The sequence below is a fragment of the Amblyraja radiata genome, chromosome 4 (assembly GCF_010909765.2).
Source record: "Amblyraja radiata isolate CabotCenter1 chromosome 4, sAmbRad1.1.pri, whole genome shotgun sequence".
In the NCBI taxonomy this organism is placed as follows: Eukaryota; Metazoa; Chordata; class Chondrichthyes; order Rajiformes; family Rajidae; genus Amblyraja; species Amblyraja radiata.
In genome coordinates, this window is record NC_045959.1 from 110,841,523 (window position 1) to 110,867,866 (window position 26,344).

Sequence of the window (26,344 nt, forward strand, 5' to 3'; positions counted from 1 at the left end):
AGGCTCAGTGCTGGGACCCCAGCTATTTACAATTTATATTAATGATCTGGATGAGGGAATTGAAGGCAACATCTCCAAGTTTGCGGATGACACTAAGCTGGGGGGCAGTGTTAGCTGTGAGGAGGATGCTAGGAGACTGCAAGGTGACTTGGATAGGCTGGGTGAGTGGGCAAATGTTTGGCAGATGCAGTATAATGTGGATAAATGTGAGGGTATCCACTTTGGTGGCAAAAACAGGAAAGCAGACTATTATCTAAATGGTGGCCGACTAGGAAAAGGGGAGATGCAGCGAGACCTGGGTGTCATGGTACACCAGTCATTGAAAGTAGGCATGCAGGTGCAGCAGGCAGTGAAGAAAGCGAATGGTATGTTAGCTTTCATAGCAAAAGGATTTGAGTATAGGAGCAGGGTGGTTCTACTGCAGTTGTACAGGGTCTTGGTGAGACCACACCTGGAGTATTGCGTACAGTTTTGGTCTCCAAATCTGAGGAAGGACATTATAGCCATAGAGGGAGTGCAGAGAAGGTTCACCAGACTGATTCCTGGGATGTCAGGACTTTCATATGAAGAAAGACTGGATAGACTTGGCTTATACTCGCTAGAATTTAGGAGATTGAGAGGGGATCTTATAGAAACGTACAAAATTCTTATGGGGTTGGACAGGCTAGATGCAGGAAGATTGTTCCCGATGTTGGGGAAGTCCAGGACAAGGGGTCACAGCTTAAGGATAAGGGGGAAATCCTTTAGGACCGAGATGAGAAGAAACTTTTTCACACAGAGAGTGGTGAGTCTCTGGAACTCTCTGCCACAGAGGGTAGTTGAGGCCACAGTTCATTGGCTATATTTAAGAGGGAGTTAGATGTGGCCCTTGTGGCTAAAGGGATCAGGGGGTATGGAGAGAAGGCAGGTACGGGATACTGAGTTGGATAATCAGCCATGATCATATTGAATGGCGGTGCACGCTCAAAGGGCCGAATGGCCTACTCCTGCACCTAATTTCTATGTATCTATGTATCTATGTAAATGGAAATTAAATGAAAATACAATGAGCTGTTTGGCCCGCCCTGTGCTTGAAACTGCAATGGAAATGGAAATGAATTGAAAATGCAATAAGTTGTTTGGCCTGCCCTTTGCTTGAAACTGCAATGGAAATGGAAATGAAATGAATTGAAATAAGTTGTTTGGCCTGCCCTCTGCTTGAAACTATAATGGAAATGGAAATGAAATGAGTTGTTTGGCCTGCCCTGTGCTTGAAACTGCAATGGAAATGGAAATGGAAATGAAATTAAAATGCAATGAGTTGTTTGGCCTGCCCTGTGCTTGAAATTGAAATGTAAATGAAATGAAATGAGTTGTGTGGCGTGCCTGGAACCACTAATTTCGGCCCACAAGAAACCAGTCCCTTTTGCCCAAAATGCCCATATTTGCCCAGGAGGAGCATTTTAGCCCAAAAGGCCTGTGCCAGGCCAGAAGAAGTCCAGAAAAAGTGCCTTTCACTGAGATTTCACTTAGATTTTTTTTTATGACTAATTTCTAATGTATCCAGTGGGTCAGCTATCTCCTCTCATTATTTCTTTGGAAGTACCATCCTCCCTGGTGAAGACAAATGCAAAGTATATACTGAGCGCCTTCACGTATACATTGCTCTCATTATCCAGGTACATATTACCATTCTTATCTTTATAATTTTTTATTTCCTATTTATTTACCTCCACGACAATTTTGTATTCCCATTGATGTGACAGCTAAGCTTTTCTGCACTCTGCCTTTCCCTCATTCCGATTTTCAATTCCTCTCTGATTCTTTTGTAATCTGTTTTGTGGATTGAGGAGATTAATAAAATTGGGACAATATTCTTAACTTGGGAGAATGACAGGTGATTTCATTGACATATACAAAATTCTATGGATTGGTTGGATTCAGTGATAATATTTCCCTTGGCTGGAGGGTCTTGAAACTGGGGATAAAATGAAGGATTGGCCATTAAACAGACATCTGTATAAATTATTTTAATTGACCGCGCAGTGATTCTTTGGTATACTCTACCCAAGAGGGTTGTGGAGGGTCAGAGTATATTCAATTCGAGCCAGAGTTTGATAGATTTTCAGGAATTAAGGAATCGAGGGATATCGGTTTTATTGCGGGAAGGTGGTGCTGAGGTAAAAGATCAGCCATAATCTTAGTGTGTAGCAGAACATGCTTAAGAGGTTAAATTGACTTTCCTGCTTCTCTTTCTCTTTTTTTAAATGTTATCGGCTGCAAGAGGGCTGATCATGTGGCATCTTCCCACGTGACGATGCAACTCTGGCAGTGCTGAATTTGGCACGAGGTGACCTGTTGAATTCAGGCAGCTGCAATAAACTTGCTGCAAGAACAAGTTTAATAATGGTCAGATGTTAAGGCCGAATGCATAGGCAATGCTAATTTCATTGTTCATAGTTTCCTCTAGATTTTGTCCACAAGCAATCCTTTTCCACTGGGCATTCAATTTGTCGTCTGAATTATTAACTGTTTCACTGCTAACCCTTTTTTGGGTATTCTTGGTATATAGTTCATTCAAGGTACTTTTTGAATTTAAAAATGATCATTAAAAATGATGTGGGATTTATTTTAACAGGTTAAAAAGTTATAATTGCATAATGGTGAGCTATCAGTGTTTACATACCCGTGTGTTAAGTTGGAGTTTATTTCCCATGCCCAACCTTGAAATAAAATCAAAATGTCGGGGTCATCCGTGGCTCAATGGGGAAAACCCATTTGACTTTGTGCCTTCCCCCACAGTTGTGGGGTGATGTTTTTATATTAAAAAATTGTTATTATTGTTATTTTTGTATTCTTTTGAATGTGCTCCAATTGCAACTTGAATTTCACTACACCAATTGGTGTATGTGACAATAAATGAACCTTTGAAAACCTGTCTCTGAGTCAAGAGGCAATGTTCAACCAAGAATCTCACAGCAAAGATTGGAGCAGGTTGACTCTGAGACTCTTGTCGATATTCTTTGTTGGGGGTAAAACAATTGCTGAAGCAAAGCTTAAGTTATCGAGGGTGGCTAGGTTTCACGGTCGGTCACATCACTGAAACTGTTTGCTTATTATCACTATATTATTTGTGGAAATTGGTTACAAACAGAATTATCTTCCATATTCCAGGACATGACTTCAGAATGAAGGGACAGAAGTTTAGGGGTAACATGAGGGGGAACTTCTTTACTCAGAGAGTGGTAGCGGTGTGGAATGAGCTTCCAGTGGAAGTGGTGGCGGCAGGTTCGTTGGTATCATTTAAGAATAAATTGGATAGGCATATGGATGAGAAGGGAATGGAGGGTTATGGTATGAGTGCAGGCAGGTGGGACTAAGGGAAAAAATTGTTCGGCACGGACTTGTAGGGCCGAGATGGCCTGTTTCCGTGCTGTAATTGTTATATGGTTATATGGTTATATTCTGGGAGTATAAATTTGGTAGTCAGCAAGTTGTAAATTAAGGATTGAAGTTCAGTTAAAGAGTTATAATGTATTTTTTTTAATTCCAAGTTTATTAAGTCACTCATGACACTACTCATTTACAAAATCTTTTTGTTCAAAAATTCGAATAGATTTTTCATAGTGACTCAGAGTTATACAACATGGAAACAGGCCCTTTGCTTCAACTGACCCTGACTTGACCATGCTTGCCAATATACCTATCCATGTTAATCCCATTTTCCTGCTTTTGGCCCATATCCGTCTAAATCTTTCTTATCCATTTATCTGTTCCAAATGTCTTTAAATGTTGAGATTGTAATTGCCTCAAACACTTCATCTCTCAGCTCTTGCAGTTCTCACCTTATATCTATGCCCACTAGTTTTAGATTGTCCACTCTGGAAAAAGTCGGTGAACATTTACCCTATTTATGCCCATCTTAATTTTTTAAACCTCTGAGCATCCTTTGCTTCAGTCTCAGTTTATCTAAACTCTCCTTACAACTCAAGCCCTCCAATCCAGGCAACATTGCTGTGAATCTTATCTGCACTCTCTCTAGCTAGTTCATATATTTCTTGCAGCATGACAACCTGAACAGTGCACAGTGCTTCACGTGCAGCTTAAGCAACAATTTGTTCTGCTGTAACATGACTTCACAAGGGAAGTGAGGAAGATCTGAGACGTCATACCACAGTGACACCTAAAGATGATGGTCTCCAATTATATTGTGACACTTGATAGATTTTTACTCGAACATCTTTCAAACTCTCACTATTATTTTACACTATGGCTTGGATATGAATACATTCAAGAAACAAACAATGGATATTGAGGGAATCAAGCGATGGAGGATTAACTTAGAATGTGGTATTCCTCATGAGGAATAGATCGGGTAGCTGTACTTTTGCCCAGAGTAGGTGAATCAAGGACCAGAGGACATAGGTTTAAGGTGAAGGGGAAAAGATTTAAGCGGAATCTGAAGGGTAACGTTTTCATGCAGTGGTGGGTGTATGGAACAACCTGCCAGCGGAGGTAGTTGAGGCAGGGTCTATGCCAACATTTAAGAAACAGTTAGACAGGTACATGGATAGGACAGGTTTGGAGGGATATGGACCAAATGCAGGCAGGTGGATCTAGTGTAGGTGGGACATGTTGGCTGGTGTGGGCAAGTTGGGCCGAAGGGCCTGTTTCCACACTGTATCACTCGATACCTCTATGACTCTTTGGCAAATAAGTAAAGACCAGCCTTGATTTTGATGAATGACAGAGCAGTATAGGAGTTGATTGACCTTGCACCTGTTAATGTTTGTATGACAGAGCAAGAGAAATCCTATCATCTGGATTTATAATGGTTATTGATGACTGATAAACGTTAATCAGTATTCTGGAGAGGAAGTTCCCAAATTATGGAAAATCTTTACACAATATACAGAGATATTTATTGTAGAATGTCATTTAATTTCTAGGCATGCGCACATCGTTGGAAGAACATCCACTATGAAACTGAGCACATCCTGCCTCATGGTGCCTGCTACATCATCCCACCTAATTTATCCCGAAACACTAAAGAATTGCTCCCCTGCTACCAAGGTAAAGCACTGCTGTAATGATGGTGAAATGTAAACAAACTAATCAAAACCTTGTGATATCGCTCAACAATTTTCTACACCATTCCTCATTCCAGGAGGTGGGGAAATCCAGGAAGAAATAGCTGGATTCGGATTCCGGTGGCAAAATGGTGACCATTTAGTTTTTCACAGGCTAATCTAGGTTACAATAATGATTTAATGTTTTGATACTGCAAATTCTGTATGCCAATGTTTGCATGGACCCGATTAATGTCAGAGTCATACAGCACAGAAACTGGCCCTTTGGCCCAACTCTTCCATGCTGACCAAGATGCCCCAACTAAACTAGTCCCATCATTTGCCTGCATTGGACCGATATCCCTCCCAATATTTCCTATCCATGTATATGTCAAGGTGCCTTTTAAATGCTGTTATAGTAACTGTCCAATCCATTTTAGAAGCAGGATTTTGTCACTCTGGTACATAAGCCTCCTCTGCCTTTTTAGAATTGTTTGGCTGATCAGATTGTGACTGCATTATAAAATACCCACAGTAACCTTTCACCTCTTGGCTATCATCTCTATATTATTAAAATGTCATCTTGTTTGTCCGTTTGTTTGCCCAATTTGTATTTGCGCAAAAAAGGTACACGATAGCGCTACAATTTTTGGCCCACATTACTCACCTTTGTCCTGTGATGTAAATTAAACAAGTTTTGTTCAGATTGATGTATATTTTACAAGTTATTGATGTATAAAACATAAAAATAAAACAGCACCCCACTTGCCCCGCCCCCACTTATCTCACCCCAATTGCTCCGCCCCCACTTGCTGTCTTTACTTGACAAGCGTCACAAAGGACACCCCACGGGTCCTCAGTGCGGCCTTTGCACAATTTCAGACCGCCATCTTTTTTTCCCGTCACAACAGCGACACGACGGCTCAACGGGTAAGTTTCCATCTATTTTTATTTCTGCCCACTCGGGGCCCTGGGCTGGGAGCCGATGCGAGGACCGGGGGGGCGGGGAGAGGCTGCGCCGGGTACCCTCCGCCTCTCCCTCCCACTCCCCCTCCCCGGACTCCAGGACGCTCGCCCCCCCCCTGACAGTCCTCGCCTCAAGCCCTCCCCCTCCCCCGGTTCTAGGATACTTGCACCCCCCTCCCCCCCCCAACATCCCCGCCTCAAGACCTCCCCCTTCTCTGGCTCCAGGGCGCTCGCCCCCCCCCCAGCTCTCCCCCTCCCCCGGTTCAAGGATGCTTCCCCCCACCCCCCCCAACATCCCCGCTCAAGCCCTCCCCCTCCCCCGGCTCCAGAACGCTCGCCCCCACCCCCCCCCCCCGACAGCCCCCGCCTCAAGCCCTCTCCCTCCCCTTGTTCCCGGACACTCGCCCTTCAGCCCCCAACTCAACCCCTCCCCCGGCAGCCCCCGCCTCAAGTACAACTTCATCGCCACCCTACTGTAGAAAACGGGGCTGGCGTTGGTTTACATTGAGCTCCTGGGGAGGTGAGGAGTGAGACTGGGGGGATTGAGGGAGAGGAGGGCATAGGGAGGGAGAGGGAGGGTAAAGTGGGGGAGGTGAGGGGGAGAATGGGGGAGGAAGGGGGATAGAGGGAGAAGAGGGGGGTAGGGAGGGGAGAGGGGTTATGGAGGGAGGGTGTGACTGAGTAGGGGAAAGGAAAGAAAGGGAGAGGTGAGGGAGTGGGACGGGGAGGAGGACATGGGAAAGAATAGGGAGGGTGAAGAGGAGTGGGAGGGAGTGCTGGGGATGAGGGGAAATGGAGGAGGATAGGGGTAGGAAGAGGGATGGTGAGGCGCTGTTGAGGGAGGGTTGCTGTGACTCACATCACAATGGGGATATCTGACGTCACAAAGGAAACCCCTCAGCCGCGCCTGCGCAGTTGGGGGCTATGGGTGAGTGGTGGAATATTGTGTTGGGGGAACGGGGCCCAACAGGTCCCACTTGGTCTAGTACCTTTTAAAGAATTTCAGATCTGCATCCTGCGCCCATTGAGGAAGATTAATGGTTGAGCATTAGAATTGTTGCACTCAATGTCAGAACAACTCTTAAAAGTATGTGCATAGCAATCTGTGGTGTGAATTTGTGGAATGGTCTGGATCAGGAGATAAAACTTAGCACAAGCATAATTCAGTTTAAAAAGATGTACAAAAACACTTGTTTAAAAGGGTATTGGGATGAGGATAGGTGATTGTGAGTGGGATATTTGTTATACTGATTGTATTGGGAAGGGTGATTATAGGGTGATGGGTTGTATATATGACTAAGATACTGTATAGTTTGAGAGTTTTTTCTATTTTCTTTTTCTTTTTTCTTTTTCTTTTTTTCTTTTTTGTATGGCTTTGTAAATATTTGATTAGTGTTTAAATGTAAATCATTTGGTGTACATATAGTGGCTGGTGTACATATGGTGTACATGTAGCTGCTAAATTTGAATAAGATAATTACAAGCAGTTGAATAAGGGGTGGGAATTAATAAGCTTTGGCTTCTTCCTGCTCCTTTTCGGACACATATGATTTCATTTATTTATAGATATTGTTTATGACACTTTATAAATATTTTTGTTTTGTTTTTTGTATGCTGTTTCACACTTGCTTTTTATTCTTTTATTCTGCTCGAAACAAATAATCAAATAAATAAATAAATAATAGGCTTTTAGATAGTCAAGAGTTCAAGAGAGTTTTATTGTCATGTGTCCCTGATAGGACAATGAAATTCTTGTTTTGCTTTAGCACCCGAACATAGGCCAGAACATAGTAGGCATGAATACAGAACAGATCAGTGGATCCATATACCATTGTAAACACACATGAATAAATAAACTGATAAACAGATAATGGGTTATTAATGTTCAGTGTTTTGTCCGAGCCGAGTTTAATAGCCTGATGACTGTGGGGAAGTAGCTATTCCTGAACTTGGCCGTTGCAGTCTTCAGGCTCCTGTACCTTCTACCTGAAGGTAGTGGGGAGATGAGTGTAAGGCCCGGATGGTGTGGGTCCTTGATGATGCTGCCAGCCTTTTTGAGGCAGCGACTGTGATAGATCCCCTCGATGGAAGGGAGGTCAGAGCTGATGATGGACTGGGCAGTGTTTACTACTTTTTGTAGTCTTTTCCGCTCCAGGGTGTTCAAGTTTCCGAACCAAGCCACGATACAACCAGTCAGCATGCTCTCTGCTGTGCACCTGTAGAAGTTAGAGAGAGTCTTCCTTGACATGGATATGCAGGGAATATTTTCAGGCAGAGGGGATTAGTTTTTCCTGGCATGTTCGGCACAGAAATTATGGGATGAAAGACCTGTTTCTGTGCTGTTCTGTTCCATGTTCTAACAGACTTCCAAAGAATCAAAACTTCCGGAGAAAAAAAGTCCTTGCATCTCTTGTCTTTGATAGGCAACCCTTTATATTTAACATCCCCAGTTCAAGATTCTTCCACAGGGGTAAACCCGATACCTACATTCATCCTGCTACAACCCTTCAGGAACTTGTGCTCCATTCAAGTCCCCTTTCACTTTTCTATTTTTTTGCAATTATGTCTAGTCTGTGCAATATTTCCTCTGAGGCCAATCTTATCATTTGTTATTGTTCGAGCAAGTATCTTCTGCACTGATTCCAATGTAATGATGTAATAGAGGTCATGGAGATTTGTATTTATTTATAGTTTCCATGGTCATTTCTTGTTCTGAATTATAGAACATGTGGTTTGAAGCAGCTTATTTGCAGATATATTGGACTGTGTTTTGTAGTCGTCAATTAAAAAACCACATCTACTGTAAAAAAGTTATATAAAGTTTTATGCAGTGTGGAAATGGGCACCGGTCCAAGTTGTTCGTGCTGAACACAATGCCTTCCTGTGCTCGTCCCATTTGTTTGTGTTTGTCGCATCATCTGAACCTTTCACATCCATGTACCTATTCAAAAGTAGTTTGTGCTTTTATTGTATCCATCTTTACTACCTCTACTGGAAGTTCGATCCATCACCGATGTCAGGCTAACTGGTCTATAATTCCCTGTTTTCTCTCTCCCGCCTTTCTTAAAAAGTGGGATAACATTAGCTACCCTCCAATCCACAGGAACTGATCCTGAATCTATCGAACATTGGAAAATGATCACCAATGCGTCCACGATTTCTAGAGCCACTTCCTCAAGTACCCTGGAAATCTTGCCAGTCAGGTCCCTGTTAAATCTGTTTTAGGTCCTGATGTACTAGTGGCCAAAGGATCTGGGGTGATGGAGGAACTGAAGGAAATCCACATTAGGCAAGAAATGGTGTTGGGTGGACTGATGGGACTGAAGGCAGATAAATCCCCAGGGCCTGATGGTCTGCATCCCAGGGTACTTGAGGAAGTGGCTCTAGAAATCGTGGACGCATTGGTGATCATTTTCCAATGTTCAATAGATTCAGGATCAGCTCCTGTGGATTGGAGGGTAGCTAATGTTATCCCACTTTTTAAGAAAGGCAGGAGAGTGAAAATAGGGAATTATAATAATAATAATAAATTTTATTTATGGGCGCCTTTCAAGAGTCTCAAGGACACCTTACAAAAATTGAGCATGTAGAGGAAAAACATGTAAGGGGAATGAAATAAATAGTAGAGACATGACTAGCACACAAAGTAAAGACAGAATTCAATACAAAACACAATATGAGGCAATTAATGCACAGATGAAAAGGGACGGGGACGTGGGGCTAAGGATAGGCAGAGGTGAAGAGATGGGTCTTGAGGCGGGACTGGAAGATGGTGAGGGACACGGAATTGCGGATCAGTTGGGGGAGGGAGTTCCAGAGCCTGGGAGCTGCCCTGGAGAAGGCTCTGTCCCCAAAACTGCGGAGGTTGGACTTGTGGATGGAGAGGAGACCGGCTGATGTGGAGCTGAGGGACCGGGAGGGTTGGTAGGGGGAGAGGAGGTCAGTGAGATATGGGGGGGCCAGATGGTGGAGGGCTTTGTAGGTGAGGACCAGGATTTTGTAGGTGATCCGGTGGGAGATGGGAAGCCAGTGAAGTTTTTTGAGGACTGGAGTGATGTGATGCCAGGATTTGGTGTGGGTGATGAGTCGGGCGGCTGCGTTCTGGACCAGTTGGAGTCGGTTGATGTAGGTGGAGCTGATGCCAAGGAGAAGTGAGTTGCAATAGTCCAGTCGGGAGGAGATGAAGGCATGGATGAGTCTTTCAGCAGCAGGCGGTGTGAGAGAGGGTCTGAGTTTGGCGATGTTGCGGAGATGAAAGAAGGAGGTTTTAATGACATGGCGGATGTGAGGCTCAAGGGAGAGGGTGGAATCAAAGATCACGCCAAGGTTGCGGGCCTGGGGAGATGGGGAGACAGTGGTGCCGTCGATGGTGAGAGTGGGGTTATTGATTTTGCTGAGTGTGGCTTTGGAGCCTATGAGGAGGAATTCTGTCTTATCGCTGTTGAGTTTGAGGAAATTATGTTGCATCCAGGTTTTTATAGCTGAGAAACAGGAGTTGATATGGGAGAGGGGGGGGGGTTGTGGGGGGATTTGGTGCCAAGGTAAATCTGGGTGTCATCAGCGTAACAGTGGAAGTCCAGATTGAAGTGGTGGAGTATCTGACCAAGGGGGAGGATGTAGATGATGAAGAGGAGGGGGCCGAGTATTATAGACCAGTTAGCCTGGTGGTGGGGAAGATGCTGGAGTCAATCATAAAAGATGAAATAGCGGCACATTTGGATAACAGTAACATGATCAGTCCGAGTCAGCATGGATTTACGAAGGGGAAATCATGCTTGACTAATCTTCTGGAATTTTTTGAGGATGTAACAAGGAAAATAGACAAGGGGGAGCCAGTGGATGTAGTGTACCTGGACTTTCAGAAAGCATTTGATAAGGTCCCACATCGGAGATTAGTGGGCAAAATTAGGGCACATGGTATTGGGTGAAGATTGCTGACATGGATAGAAAATTGGTTGGCAAACAGGAAACAGAGTAGGGATTAACGGGTCCCTTTCAGAATGGCAGGCAGTGACTAGTGGGGTACCGCAAGGCTCGGTGCTGGGACCGCAGCTATTTACAATATACATCAATGATTAAGATGAAGAGATTCAAAGTAACATTAGCAAATTTGCAGATGACACAAAGCTGAGTGGCAATGTGAACTGTGAGGAGGATGCTATGAGAATGCAGGGTGACTTGGACAGGTTGGGTGTGTGGGCAGATGCATGGCAGATGCAGTCGAATGTATATAAATGTGAGGTTATCCACTTTGGTAGCAAAAACAGGAAAGCAGATTATTATCTAAATGGTGTCATGTTGGGAAAAGGGGAAGTACAACGGGATCTGGGGGTCCTTGTTCATCAGTCACTGAAAGTAAGCATGCATGTATAGCAGGCAGTGAAGAAAGCGAATGGCATGTTGGCGTTCATAACAAGAGGAGTTGAGTATAGGAGCAAAGAGGTCCTTCTACAGTTGTACAGGGCCCTAGGGAGACCACACCTGGAGTATTATGTGCAGATTTGGTCCCCTAATTTGAGGAAGGACATTCTTGCTATTGAGGGAGTGCAGCGCAGGTTTACAAGGTTAATTCCCGGGATGGCGGGACTGTCATGTGCTGAGAGAATGGAGTGGCTGGGCTTTATACTCTGGAATTTAGAAGGATGAGAGGGGATCTTATTGAAACATATAAGATTATTAAGGGTTTTTACATGCTAGAGGCAGGAAATACGTCCCCGATGTTGGGGGAGTCCAGAACCAGGGGCCACAGTTTAAGAATAAGGGGTAAGCCATTTGGAACGTAGATGAGGAAACACTTTTTCTCACAGAGAGTTGTGAGTCTGTGGAATTCTCTGCCTCAGAGGGTGGTGGAGGCCAGTTCTCTGGATACTTTCAAGAGAAAGCTAGATAGGGCTCTTAAAGATAACGGAGTCAGGGGATATGGGGAGAAGGCAGGAATGGGGTACTGATTAGGGATGATCAGCCATGATCACATTGAATGGCTGGCTCTAAGGGCCGAATGGCCTGCTCCTGCACCTATGGTCTATTTTCTACCTCAGCCTCTTGTGCACCAGGCAAAGCCGTCACAGCCTATCCAGTCTCTTGTTATAACTCAGGCCCTCCACTCCAGGAAACATCCCTGTTAATTGTTTCTGCACCCTCTCGAGCTTAATCACACACTTCCTATCTATCGTGACCAGAACGGCACAAATTGCAGCAGGCATAAGCTCACCAATGTTTTATACAGCTGTAAAAGGATATATCAACTCTTGTATTCACTGTCCCATTTGATGAAGGCAAACATGCCGAATGCTACCTTCATCATCTTGCCTGCCTGTATCAGCAATTTTGGGGAATTATGTACTTGAACTCCCGGTTCTCTGTTTGACAACACTCTATGGAACCCTGCCACTCATTGTGCATGCCCTGCTTTGGTTGAACTTCCCAAAATAAATCACTTTGCACTTGTCCGAGTTAAATTTGGACTACCATTCTTTTGCCCACTTTTGCAGTTTGTCTTTGATCAAGACTGTTATTGGTCCAAATGCTTTTGTAATTTTAGACAACCCTTTTCACTGTCCACCATACCACAAATTCTGATGTCATCCACAATCCACAAATCTCAAATCAAATCCATGAGACGGTATTTGCACTGAACAAAATTATGCCGGATTATCCCTAATCTGTTCTTGCCTTTCCAAATGCAGATAGATCCTATCTCTTAGAATCTTCTTCTGCAGTCTTCATGGCATTCAATTAGTTTAGTATGAATTGTCACGTGTACTGAGATGCAGCGAACAACTTTGTGTGCCATCCAGGTAACAACATCTATACACCACTGCAATCAAAGTCATTCACAAGTACAGTGGGTAGTGCAAACTGAAAGGAATCAGAGTGAAGAACATAATGTTACAGGCATAGAGAAAATGCAAAGGCTGAAACAAAATAGGATGGGGAATCGGGGATACATCAAGAGCTTGTAAGAAATTTAAGAGTCTGATAACAGTGGGGAAGAAGTTGTTCTTGAGTCTGGTGGTACATGCTTTCAAGCTTTTGGTCCTCCTGCCCAACAGCAAAGTGATTGCCCCTCAGGTTCATGGTCCTTGAATATGCTGGATTCCATCCTGAGGCAGCAGGAAGTATAGAGAGCCAATGGGTGGGTGATCGCTTTGCGTGATGTACTGGGCTGTGCTAAAAACTCTGCAATTTCTTGTGGACTTGGGTAGAGCAGTTGCCAAACCAAGTTGTGATGCCTCCTGATTGGATGCCTTTTATACAGCATGTTTCCCACCACATGAAGTTTGGATCCCATGGAATCCAGAGAGAGCTAGCCGACTAGATGGGGAATAATGCCCCACCGATCAAGATCCTGCTGTAATTTTTGATAACCATCTTAGCTTTCTACAATACTACCTAGTTTAGTGTCATCTGCAAACTTAGTAATCATGCCTTTTACATTATGTGCTGTTCTAAAAGCAGAACATGGTGCTGCTTTTACCTTCTGTATTTGTACTGGTTTTGCTGCATTTTGGGGAGAAAATGTTTGTACAGTGTTTTTCGGCTTAGTGCATATAAAGACATATTTGAAAATGGAATTCCCACAGAATAGTAGACATGGTAATTTCTTGGACATTAAGTGCGTTAATGCAAATAATAGTAATGTAGGAAAATGGTACCAAATAAAAGATCTACCATATTCGGTCAAATGGTGATGCAAACAGAATATGCTATCTGGCCATCTCGTGCTACCATTATTGCAGGAAAAGATATGGAGAGCAGGCTGTAGGAATGAACTGAGAAAATACATCTGCAGTAGATGTCAACACAGTAATCCCTCCAACTCAGTTATTGTGATGATCATATTGAATGGCGATGCTGGCTCGAAGGGCCAAATGGCCTATTCCTGCACCTATTGTCTATTGTGCAGGCATACAATGCAAAAGGCAGAGGAAGAAACACAGAGAGTTTGCTTCAAACTTTGATCTCGGCTGATATTGTGGCAGAGGAACGCAACAGAGTTACTGTGACTGAGGAATGCAAGGTGGTTTGAAAATAGTAGTATTCTCAATGAGAATAGCAATAATTTGAGAATAGCTCAACAGTATTGATGTACAAAGGGACCTTGGGGTCCACGTCCATAACTCTCTAAACGTAGCAGCAGAAGTAGATAGAGTGGCAAAGAAGGCAAATGCTTTCATTGAGTCAGGAAGTCATGATCCAACTTTATAGAACCAATAGCCCACCTTTGGAGTATTGTGTGCATTTCCGGTCGCTTCAACCAAGGAATGGCAAGTAACATTTTGACGAATGTGAGATGGTACATTTTATTATGTCAAAGTAGGATAGGGCTTGCACAGTAAATGACTGAGCCCTGGAGAATGTTACATTACAGATAATCTGGGAGTACATGTGTATAATTCCTTGTAGGTGGCGAGTGAGGTGGAGAATGTGGTGAAGAATGCTTTTGGCATACCTGCCTTCATTGGAAAGGGTATTGAGCACAAAAATTGGGACATCATGATGCAACTGTACATGTCATTGGTGAGACCACACATGGAGCATTGTGTGCAGTTCTAGTCAGCCAGCTTTGTAGGAAGGGAGTCATTCAGTTAGAAAGAGTCCAGATAATTTCTCATGGATGTTTGGGATAGCTTGCAGGCTTGAACTATACCGAAAGGTTGGATAGGCTGGGACTTTATTCTTTGGAGTGCAAGAGGGTGAGATTACTGAGGTATACAAGATCAGGAGTTGTGTGGATAAAGTGAACATTTTCCCCCAGATGATTCTAAAACTAGAGTGTATCGGCTTAAAGTAAGAAGGGAGAGATTTAAGAGTGACCTTGGTCAACTTTTTCCATGGACGGTAGTCCATATCTAGAATGAGCTGCCAGAAGAAGCTGTTGAAGTGGGTACAGTTAAGACTTTTTAAAAGGCATTTGGACAGATAAATGGCTAGGAAGGTGTAGAGAGATCTGGCAAAATGCAGGTAAATGAACTATGCTCAGTATGGCCAATTCAGTTGGCCGAAGATCCTGTTTCCTTTCTGCTTAGCTCTATACAGCACCTGAAGTCAAGATCCTCTTTCTTGTTTTGTGAAGCTGTCTGGTGTACCCAGCTGAAAGTTTACAGTCTGATGCTTTATTTTGCTGGTGAATTTCACAGCTGATGCATTTGCTCAAACTCATATCATCTTGTGAGAGAACTGTCGTGGTGCTATAGAAACATAGAAGTGTACAGCAAACAAAGTGTCCTTTTAGTTGAACCTGATGATGCCTTTCTACACAAATCCAGTTTCATGCATTAGGCCTGCATCCCCTCAATAACTATCCAAGAACTATCTAATGCCTGTGTACATGTTGTGAATGTGTGTGCCTCGACCACTTTCCCTGGCAGCTCCATCGCAGCTAACTACTATCCTCAGCGTGAAAAACATTAATAGAGGATACGATCTTGCTGGCTCTCCATTGCACACTGGACTCTTTGGATCATTCTGTTGTCTTCGACTATAGCTCGGTGTTCAACACCATCATCCCCTCCAAACTTCTTACCACGCTCAGGGAACTGGGTCTTTGCGCATCCCTTTGCAACTGGATTCTCGACTTCCTCACACGAACAGAACCAGTCTGCGGGGTGGGAGATTGCAACCTTCACGTGTTCCGCCCTGTTTCAAACTAATGCAATCACCCCGTGCACAATCGAATAAGATCAAATAGAACAAGTTGTCCTACAACTTTAGGCTGGGCAGGCCAATAGCAAAGAAGATGAAGTAGAAGAAGATGAATGAAGAAGAAGAGAAGAAGAAGAAGACTAAGAATAAGATAAGACGAAGACAAGACTAATACAAGAATAGAAGAAGACTCAGCAGCACATTAAGACTAAATCCGCCTACCGCACAGCATCCTAGTACTCTTCCAGACTCCTAGACGATGCAACGCCGAATCAGCCTCCTCGCTCCTCCATCCTCCTCCTCCGTCCTCCTCCTCCTCCTCCGCCTCAGCCTCCGCCTCCGCCTCCCGCCTCCTCCTCCTCGTCCGCCCCCCCTCCTCCTCCCCTCCTCCTCCCCGCCTCCTCCTCCGCCTCATATCCACCTCCTCCTCCGCCTCCGCCCTCCCCTCCTCCTCCTCATCCTCAAGAAGAAGAAGAGTGTGCATTGAAATGGGAGCAACCCTTTCTTCCCTGTTACAACATCAGTACGGGTGTCCCTCAATGCTCTGTGCGCAGTCCCCTGCTCTGCTCACTCGCTACCCACGACTGTTTAGCCTGTACTGAGTTTGCCCCTCCCTCTCATCCCGTGTCGCTGAGAACACCACTGTTGTTTGGACGAATTACAAATGACGATGAGATCAATCGACTGACCAAATGGTGTCAGTATAATACCCTGATTCTCAATGTCAGTAAGACCAAGAACTGATTGTGGACTGGAAGAGGAAGGATGAGGACACACAAATCTCTCTATTTCGACAGGACAATGTGGGCGTGAATATTTATGATGACCTTTCCTGGACCCAGCACAGAGAGCCCATCAACGCCTCTACTTCCTGAGAAGATTTAGACGGATTGGAGATGTCAGAGAGGAGTCTCTTGAATGTCTATAGGTTTACAATAGAGAGCATAATTGACTGATTGCATCATACCCTGATTCAGCAACTTGAGCCAGAGCAGTGGTTCTTAACCTGGGATCGTGATCCCCAAGTGGGGTCATTTAGAGCTTTACTAGGGGACATGAAGGGCGTCATAAATAACATATCCATTTGTTGAGCCCATTTTTAGGAACCTAACAAGGTACATACCACATACAGTATTTTGTTGACGTATGCGCGTACATATGCCACAAAGGTTAAGAACCACCGAGCCAGAGGTCTGCGTTTTTGATCTGGACCTCAGGTGCTGTCTGTGTGGAGTCTGCACGTTCTCCCTGTGACCATGTGGGTTTCTGCTGGGTGCTCCAGCTTCAATTCACATGCCAAAGACGTATGGATTGTCCGGTAATTGGCCTTTAAATTTCCCCTGTTGAGTAGGAAGTGGAATCGAAAGTGGATACATAGAACTAGTACGAATGTTTTGTGTGGAGTCGGTGGTCGGAGTACCTCTTTCCATGCTGTATCTCTAAACTAACCAAAACATCCATAGGTTTTTTCTTTACGGCCCGTATTCTATGCGCCCGGAGCATCAGTGTTACAAATTAATTTCTGAGAATATTGCCAACATTTTTTTTTTTTAAACAAAAAGTTTCAGTTTGTAAATATGGTGTTTTTTTTGTGTGCAAATACAAGAATAAATATGGAGAGGAACATGGCTCATGCCAAGCTGGGATTGCAGGCTACTTCACTGAGGTAGGTCTTCAAGCTTCATTTTTTATGGAGATGGATAAATTGGTTGAGGCAAAAAAAAAAAATTACTTGGATAGAGTTTCTATACACTCCAGACTTACAAATAAATGTTTAAGCAAATTAATAACAAATAAATGTTAAATATGTGATGCTTATATTAGTTGGTTTTGATGGGTCAAAACATTATTTTTAAGACCCAGAAAATGCATTTGTATGGTGCATGTTTTACCCATGGTACAGCATGATTCAAACTGTAAAATCTGGACTGTAATAGTTATGATTGACTATTCTCTGCCGTGTGTCTTTAGAATTTGCATGATGTGCCTCGGTGCTCCTGTGCAGCTGGTATTTCTGTACGCAAACAATTTCGACTTGCAACTGCGTGGTGCAGCAGATCATTTTGGTGGCATTAAAGAGAACACGATGATGAGTGGTAATACAGGAACTTAAAACAAAATGACAAAATCTGTTATTTTGTGAAACACATGTCTCATCTTAACATTCTGAAAGAGTGTTCAATGTGGTATCAACCATACAATCCTGTCTCTACCCTGTCGAAATGCGGGATAGTATCAGAAAAGGTTGTTGGATTCTACAGCAACAATTATGCAAGGGGAAGTGACTAAGCAGAATAGTTGACTAAGCCATCTCTTGTTAAACAGTAGCACTAAGCTTTATGTAATTTAGTTAAACAGCATGGAAACAAGGCCTTTTGCCTCTGCACCTATCTATACTATCCTTATTTTCCAGCACCTAAGGCTGTAGCTTTTTATGCCATAACGTATTATTCCAGATTTAATTCCAGAATATTGTAGTCATATATGTTTCGTAGAGCCGTATAGCATGAAACGGCTCCCTCAGCCCAATGATCTGCATGGCACTCAAGCATGATTCAAACTGTAAAACCTGGATGTTCTGGGTCTGAAGAAGGGTTTCGGCCCGAAACGTCGCCTATTTCCTTCGCTCCATAGATGCTGCTGCACCCGCTGAGTTTCCCCAGCAATTTTGTGTACCTTCGAATTCCAGCATCTGCAGTTCCTTTTTGACACTGATACCATATTTATTCTCCTGCTGCATCCGCAAACTTTTCACACCACTCACCAGCACACAGGGACAAGTTACAATGGCCAATTAGCCAACCATACACATGTCTTTTGAAAATGTGGGAGACAAGTGGAGCACCCACAGGAAACCTTGACTTACTTGGACAGAGAGAAACATTTTGGAAGCTACTTAAGACAGCACTATTGAATTGAACTTGAGCTTCAGAATAGAACAAGGGTTGTTGGAGCTGTGAAGCAGCAGCTTGGTTTGTTGCATCACTGTGTGACTTAAAACCCCCTCAAAGAGATAAAAATGCAAAGAGTAATTCAAGTTCACATCAAGATAATTAGTTAGCTCCCACACATTTATCTGTAACCTAATTTGCAATAATTTGGCCAATTGTTATATATGTTATTGAATATGAATATAGGAGTGTGGTCTGTAGGTCTGCAGTAGCACCAGAAGTGTTGATGGTAGATATAGTTTATAGGATGGAATTAACCAGTTGGTAAAAGGGCCGATCAATGGCAGCAGAAATTTAATCCACACAATACAAGTTAATTCTCCTTGGGAGCAGATGCCAATGAATGCCTGTGCCCAAGGAGCACTGACGAACAGTAGATCTTGGATCCCTGAAGGTGGTAGCACAGGTACAATGTTGATTAATATGGTTATGGGGAGAAGGTAGGGGAATGCAATTAGGAGGGAGATATAGATCACCATGATTGAATGGCAGAATAGACTTGATGGGCTATTTCTACTCCTATCACTTATGATCTTATGAAAAGGTGATGAAGATGGCATTTGGGATTCTTGCTTCATTAGATGGGCCGTAGAATATATAACAGTGTGATTGTTCTACAACTTTATAAAACATTGGATAGGATACAGCTCAGATACTGTTTATCTCCTGTGATGGAGACAATGAGATCAAGAAAGGGGAGGGTGGTGTCTGAGATAGTTCAGGTGAATTTGAGGCAGGGTGAAGTTAGTGTGAAGTTAATAAGTCCATGAGTTCCTGCATGGGTGTAGGAAGTAGCCCCAATGCTGTCTTTAATGTAGCGGATATAAAGTTGGGGATAGGGCCAGTGTACACCTGAAACAAAGGCAGGCATAGCTGTGGCCCATGTGAGCACCTTTGACTTGGGGACTTCATTGTATACCTTGGAGGCACATATAGGGTAGATAGATGGAAGCTTTTTCCCAGGTGGAAATGTCAAAGACTAGAAGGCATAGCTTTTGGTCAGAGTGGGAAGTTTAACGGAGACGTGTAGAGCAAGATTTTTTACACAGAGGGTGGTGAGTGCCTGAAACGTGCTGCCAAGGGTGGTGGCAGAGGCACGTATGATGGTGGCTTTTAAGCTTTAAGATAAACACAGGAATGTGCGGAGAAGGGCAGATATGCCGCACATTGGTTTAACCTGACATCATGATCGGATGTGACATGTCCCTCTGCTGTACTGTTCTATGTCTAATTAGATGGATCTTGGGATATTTTTTTATCAGAGGATGTTGCTGCTGCTGTTTTGCTGATAAAAGAGCGTCCATGATTATGCAAGTGTGTGAGCTCATTCCACTGCGCATCCTGAACATTCAACATGAGCTTCCTGCTTAAGTTTACACTAGAAATCGTTCCTTGTTATGACATTCTACTTGCTGCAAAAGTGATAATGATTAGGACCAGAACCCCATTTGCTGCCATAGCTGTTGCGCTGTAATACCTGTAAATGATTTGACACACTACAGAATAATTTATGAAGTTTACAGAAGGTTTGGTGATAAGATAGCAGCCAGGTATGATTGTGGCTTTTCAAGCTGTATTTAACATATTTAACTTGTTTTCCTCTTAGTTTCTCAATAAACTAGTTCATACCTGGAGGGTTATGGTCTGAGTGCAGGTAGATTGGACCAGGGGAAAAATAAGTGTTCGGCACGGACTTGAAGGCCGAGATGGCCTGTTTTCCGTGCTGTAATTGTTTATATGGTTATATGCCACAATGCCCTGTACTCTGCAGTGTAACCTCCCAGAGTTTGTATGTTCTCTCTGTGACGGCATGTATTTCCTCTAGATGCTCCAAATTCCTTCGACATCTCACAGATATGCAAATTGTATGTTAATTGGCCACTGTGACTAGTGTGCAGAAGGAGTTAAAACAAGAGGCTTGATGATAATCTGGACAGGATAACTTGCGTAGGATTGGTGCAAATGTGCGCTTTCCAGTTTGACATGGTTTCATTGGTCTGAATGACGTGTTTCTTTGCTATATCCTGACATTGTGCGGATAATTCCCATATCCTTCCAATTTTCTAACCCGCTGCACCACAACTTTTATGTCTACATTAATCTTTGATGCAGCACATTAATATCTTCTGGAAATTTCTCCTGGAGCTGCGCAAGATCCACATTGAATATTTCACCTTGGTTTTCACTGTGGAGAAAGACGTGAAGATTGAGGAACTTGGGACAGCTAATGGCAGTGTCTTCACGCTGTCAGTATTACAATTGGGAGGTGCTGAATATCCTAAAGTGTATGAGGGTAGATAAATATCCCGGGACACTGGGAACTAGAGAAGAGATTGTGGGCACCCTGGCTGAGATTTAAGAATCCCACCATTAGATACAGGTGTGGTACTGGGTAGATGATGTTGTGTTAATGTTGTGCCTGTATTTAAGAAAGAGTGCAAGGAAAGCCTAGGAACTATAGACCAGTGCGCCTCAACATCTGTGAAGGGCAATTACTGGAGAATTTCAGTGCGATAAGGTATCTAACAACGATTTTGGATGGAATGTACAAGCAATGATAGTAAGTTTGCAGATGACATGATAGTTTAACCTGACATCATGATCGGATGTGACAAGATAGTGAAGATGGTAATCAAAAATCACAGCGATCGTGATCAGTTGGGAAAGTGGCCGGAGGAATGGTTAATGGAGTTTAATGCAGATAAGTGTGAAGTGTTTGCATTTTAGAAAGTCAAACCAGGGCAGGACCTTCACAGTGAATGGCAGGGGAGTGGGGAGTCTGATAGAGCAGAGGGATGTAGGTGTGCAGTACATAGTTCCTTGCAGTGAGTCATAGGTCAGCAGCTTTTGGCGTATTGGCATTCATCAGTCTGGGTAAGATATTGGTGAGGCCACATTTTGAGTATTGTGTACTCTTTAGTGAAGGCATTAAAAAACTGCATTGATGAACTACAACAATTGTTCATCCCAGTTTGGCAAAAGAATAATCAGGGAAGTAGTGCATCCGTGGATAACAAGGGAAATCAGGGATAGTATCAAAACAAAAGATGAAGCATACAAATTAGCCAGAAAAAGCAGCCTCCAAGGACTGGAGAAATTCAGAGTCCAGCAGAGGAGGACAAAACGCTTAATTAGGAAAGGGAAAATAGATTATGAAAGAAACTGGCAGGGAACATAAAAACTGACTGCAAAAGTTTTTATAGATATGTGAAGAGGAAAAGATTAGTTAAAGCAAATGTAGGTCGCTTGCAGTCAGAAACAGGCAAATTGATCATGGGGAACAAAAGACATGGCAGACCAATTGAATAACTACTTTAATTCTGTCTTCACTAAAAGACATAATAATCTGCCGGAAATAACAAGGGACCCGGGGTTGAATGTCTGACTGAACGTGAAATCCAGGTTAGCCGGGAAGTGGTGTTAGGTAAATTGAATGGATTACAGGCCAATAAATCCCCAGGCCAGATAAGTTGCATCCCGAGTACTTAAGGAAGTAGCCGCAGAAATAGTGGATGCATTAGTGATAATTTTTCAAAACTCTTTAGATTCTGGATTAGTTCTGAGGATTGGAGGGTAGCTAATGTAACCCCACTTTTTAAAAAGGGAGGAGAGAGAGAAAAACAGGGAATTGAATATTTGAATATTTATTTATTTAGGGGACAGTGCATATAATAAAACATTTACATGTAATACGCAAGATTGTAGCCAGTAGCTAATTTCCATCTTAGTCCCCTGGTAAACAAGGTAAACACATCACAACACAATCAATCAAGGCCTGTTTAGCCTGCATCATAACAGAGAATAAATAACAAACACTCCACCAGTTTAAAGTCCCAAAGTCATTGTCTCTTCCCTCCTTGCTCTCCCTCTGCGCTGAGGCAATCCAAGCCTCCGATGTTGTGACCCCCCGCCGCGTGGTGGGCTGAATCCGTTCAAGCGGGGTTCGGCTGCAATGTTCTCCGTGGGGGGTGCGCAAGCTGCCGCAGCCAGCGGACGGTGTAGTTGCTCCTGCGGAGCAGACGCAGCTGTATGTGTTCGTCGGGAGCATCCTGAAACGAACTCGATCTGTGCCGATGCCTGTTAGGCCGCTCATTCGGGCCGGATCGCCGCCTCCTATCGCTCTGAGCCAAGATCGCTCGTCAGAAGTTTGGCTCGCCCCGCAGCTCCCGATGATGTCGTCCAGCCCGCGCGAGCCTGGCTCAAATCGCAGAAGTTGGGTCAACCCAGCCTCGGCCAGCCTCGTACCCTGCCTCTGACTCCGCGCCTCGAGTTCGGTCGCCGTTGGAGGCCGCCAGCTCCGGATAGGCCTCAGCGCATACGGACACGGAGACGGGGGATACGGCAGGAAAGGGTCGCCTCCCCCCGAAGGAAGAGTCAAAAACATGTTACACCCACCCCCCCACACATACACAACTAAATAAACCGAAATAAACTGTAAAAACGGGACAAGAGAAAACAAAAAGCAGAAAGACAAACGGACTGCAGGCGAGCCGCAGCTGCAAGCAGCGCCGCCACTGTAATGGTCATTATTAAGATGCGATAGCACACATTTGGAAAGTGGTGAAATCATTGGACAAAGTCGTATGGATTTATGAAAGGTAAATCCTTTCTGACGAATCTTATAGAATTTTCGAGGAGTAAATTTTGTGTGGATAGGGAGGAACTGGTGGATGGTGTTATATCTGGACCTTTCAGAAGGCTTTCACAAGGTCCCACATAGATATTAGTATACAACTTAAAGCACATGGTATTGGTTCATTATTGATGTGGATAGAAACTGGCGGCAGACAGGAAGCAAAGAGTAGGAGTAAACGGGTCCTTTTCAGAATGGCAGGCAGTGACTAGTGGGGTACCGCAAGGCTCAGTGCTGGGACCCCAGCTATTTACAATATATATTAATGATCTGGATGAGGGAATTGAATGCAACATCTCCAAGTTTGCGGATGACACGAAGCTGGGGGGCAGTGTTAGCTGTGAGGAGGATGCTAGGAGGCTGCAAGGTGACTTGGATAGGTTGGGTGAGTGGGCAAATGCATGGCAGATGCAGTATAATGTGGATAAATGTGAGGTTATCCACTTTGGTGGCAAAAACAGGAAAGTAGACTATTATCTGAATGGTGGCCGATTAGGAAAAGGGGAGATGCAACGAGACCTGGGTGTCATGGTACACCAGTCATTGAAAGTAGGCATGCAGGTGCAGCAGGCAGTGAAGAAAGCGAATGGTATGTTAGCATTCATAGCAAAAGGATTTGAGTATAGAGCAGGGAGGTTCTACTGCAGTTGTACAGGGTCTTGGTGAGACCACACCTGGAGTATTGCGTACAGTTTTGGTCTCCTAATCTGAGGAAAGACATTCTTGCCATAGAGGGAGTACAGAGAAGGTTCACCAGACTGATTCCTGGGATGGCAGGACTTTCATATGAAGAAAGACTGGATAGACTCGGCTTGTACACGCTAGAATTCAGAAGATTGAGGGGGGATCTTATAGAAACTTACAAAATTCTTAAGGGGTTGGACAGGCTAGATGCAGGAAGATTATTCCCGATGTTGGGGAAGTCCAGAACTAGGGGTCACAGTTTAAGGATAAGAGGGAAGTCTTTTAGGACCGAGATGAGAAAATCATTTTTTACACAGAGAGTGGTGAATCTGTGGAATTCTCTGCCACAGAAGGTAGTTGAGGCCAGTTCATTGGCTATATTTAAGAGGGAGTTAGATGTGGCCCTTGTGTCTAAAGGGATCAGGGGGTATGGAGAGAAGGCAGGGATGGGATACTGAGTTGGATGATCAGCCATGATCATATTGAATGGCGGTGCAGGCTCGAAGGGCCGAATGGCCTACTCCTGCACCTATTTTCTATGTTTCTATGTACCAGTTTTGGTTACCCTGCTGTAGAAAAGATGTAAGCTGGAAAAAGTGCAGAGAAGATGTACGAGGATGTTGCGAGAGGCTGGGCAGGCTAAGACTTTATTCCTTGGAGCACAGGAGGATGATGGGTAATCTTCTAAAAGTAGATACAATCATGAGGGTAATTGATAGGTAGATGCTCTTTTACCTAATGTAGATGTGCCAAGAACCTGAGGAAATAGGTTTAAGGGAGAGGGGAAAGATTTAATAGGAACCTGAGGGCAACTTTTTCACTCAGAGTGTGGTGGGTACATGGAACAAGTTGCCAGGGAGGGAGTTGAGTTGTGCTATCACAACATTTAAAAAAGTATTTGGACAGGTACATGGATAGGAAAGATTTCGAGGATATGGGCCAAACACGGGCAGATGGGATTAGTGTAGATGGGGCATCTTGACTGGCACAGGCAAGTCGGGCTGAAAGACCTGTTTCCATGCTGTATGACTATGACTTTAAATTTAAATATAGCACGCCAGATTTTACCATGCTATTTACTTCAAGTAACACCAGTAAATTGGTCAAATGTGATTTTCCCCTTTCACAAAAGTCAGAGAAACATACAACATGGAAATAGGCCTTTTGGCCCATTCATCCATGCCAACCACTGGACAGTCTTCATATTAATCGACCTCCCAGCACTTGGTACACAACGTTCCATAAGAATGTTAAATTGTTCATAGAAAATAGAACAGTACAGACAGGATTAGGATCTTTGGCCCACAATGGCTCTGGTAAAAGTGATGTTCAGATGTTCCTTCTATGTAAAAAAAACTTGCCTCTCGCAATCTTCTTGAAACATTGCCCCTCTTACCTAAAGCTTACCTGTCCATCCTGAAAAGGGGTTCTGTCTGTCTATGCCTCTCACTATTGTAACATTTCTATTAGTTCTCTCCTCAACTCTGGCATTCCAGAGAAAACAATCCAAGTGTGTCCAACTCTCCTTGTAACTTGGTTCTTCTGGTTCTTGGTTTCTTGGTCCTCCAAAATATTCCAAATGGAATTTAAACTGAGGTGGGGATAGAAGAGGGGTAGCGGAGGGAGGGGATGGGATAGAGTGGTAGGGGGAGGTGACTTATACCCCTAAGCCAAGCATCGTTCTGGTAACACTTCCCCTAAACCCTTTCGAAGCTTCCACATCCTTCCTATAAGGGGCGACCAGCAATGCACTAATCTTCCTTAACTTAGGTTATCATGAAGACAATGAGATCAAGAAAGTGAGGTGGTGTCTGAGATAGTCCAGGTGATTTTGAGGGCAGGGTGAAGTTGTGGTGAAGTTAATAAAGTCCACTGAGTTTCTGCATGGGTTGAGGAGATAGCCCCGATGCTGTCTTCAATGTAGCAGAGATAAAGTTGGGGGATAGGGCCAGTGTACACCTGGAACAAAGGCAGGCATAGCTGGGGCCCATGTGAGTGCCTATGGCTACACCATTGACTTGGATGATTTCATTATATCACCCTTTAGTGTTAAAACCATATTATAAAAGAGGCACTCCTCATATGTTTCTATTTTCTGTTGATGGTTATACTTTTTAACACTCTGTACTTAAAAATAATGTGAAACAAGTAGAATTGAGCATTTGTTTTGGAACCAGTTTTGTTGGATATCCTACATGTTTAAGAAGGAACTGCAGATGCTGGAAAATCGAAGTAGACGAAAATGCTGCAGAAACTCAGCGGGTGATCGCATCTATGGAGCGATGGAAAAAGCAATGGCCAAAACCCTTTTCAGACTGATGTTAGGGTTGGGGGGGGGGGGGGGGTGGGGGGGGGGGGGGGGGGGGGGGGGGGGGGGGGGGGGGGGGGGGGGGGGGGGGGGGGGGTGTTTTGGGGCC

The 26,344-nt window shown here is 43.9% G+C and overlaps 1 protein-coding gene across 1 annotated transcript in view; it reads left to right on the top strand.

The window, feature by feature from the left end:
• itga9 (integrin subunit alpha 9) overlaps positions 1–26,344 on the top strand; it is a 377,946-nt gene that overhangs the window by 39,687 nt on the left and 311,915 nt on the right. Inside the window, exons 4-7 of the mRNA XM_033020414.1 lie at positions 4,929–5,052; positions 17,258–17,400; positions 20,723–20,856; positions 22,695–22,851. Coding sequence (XP_032876305.1) covers positions 4,929–5,052; positions 17,258–17,400; positions 20,723–20,856; positions 22,695–22,851 — 558 coding nt within the window. The remainder of the gene's footprint in view (positions 1–4,928; positions 5,053–17,257; positions 17,401–20,722; positions 20,857–22,694; positions 22,852–26,344) is intronic.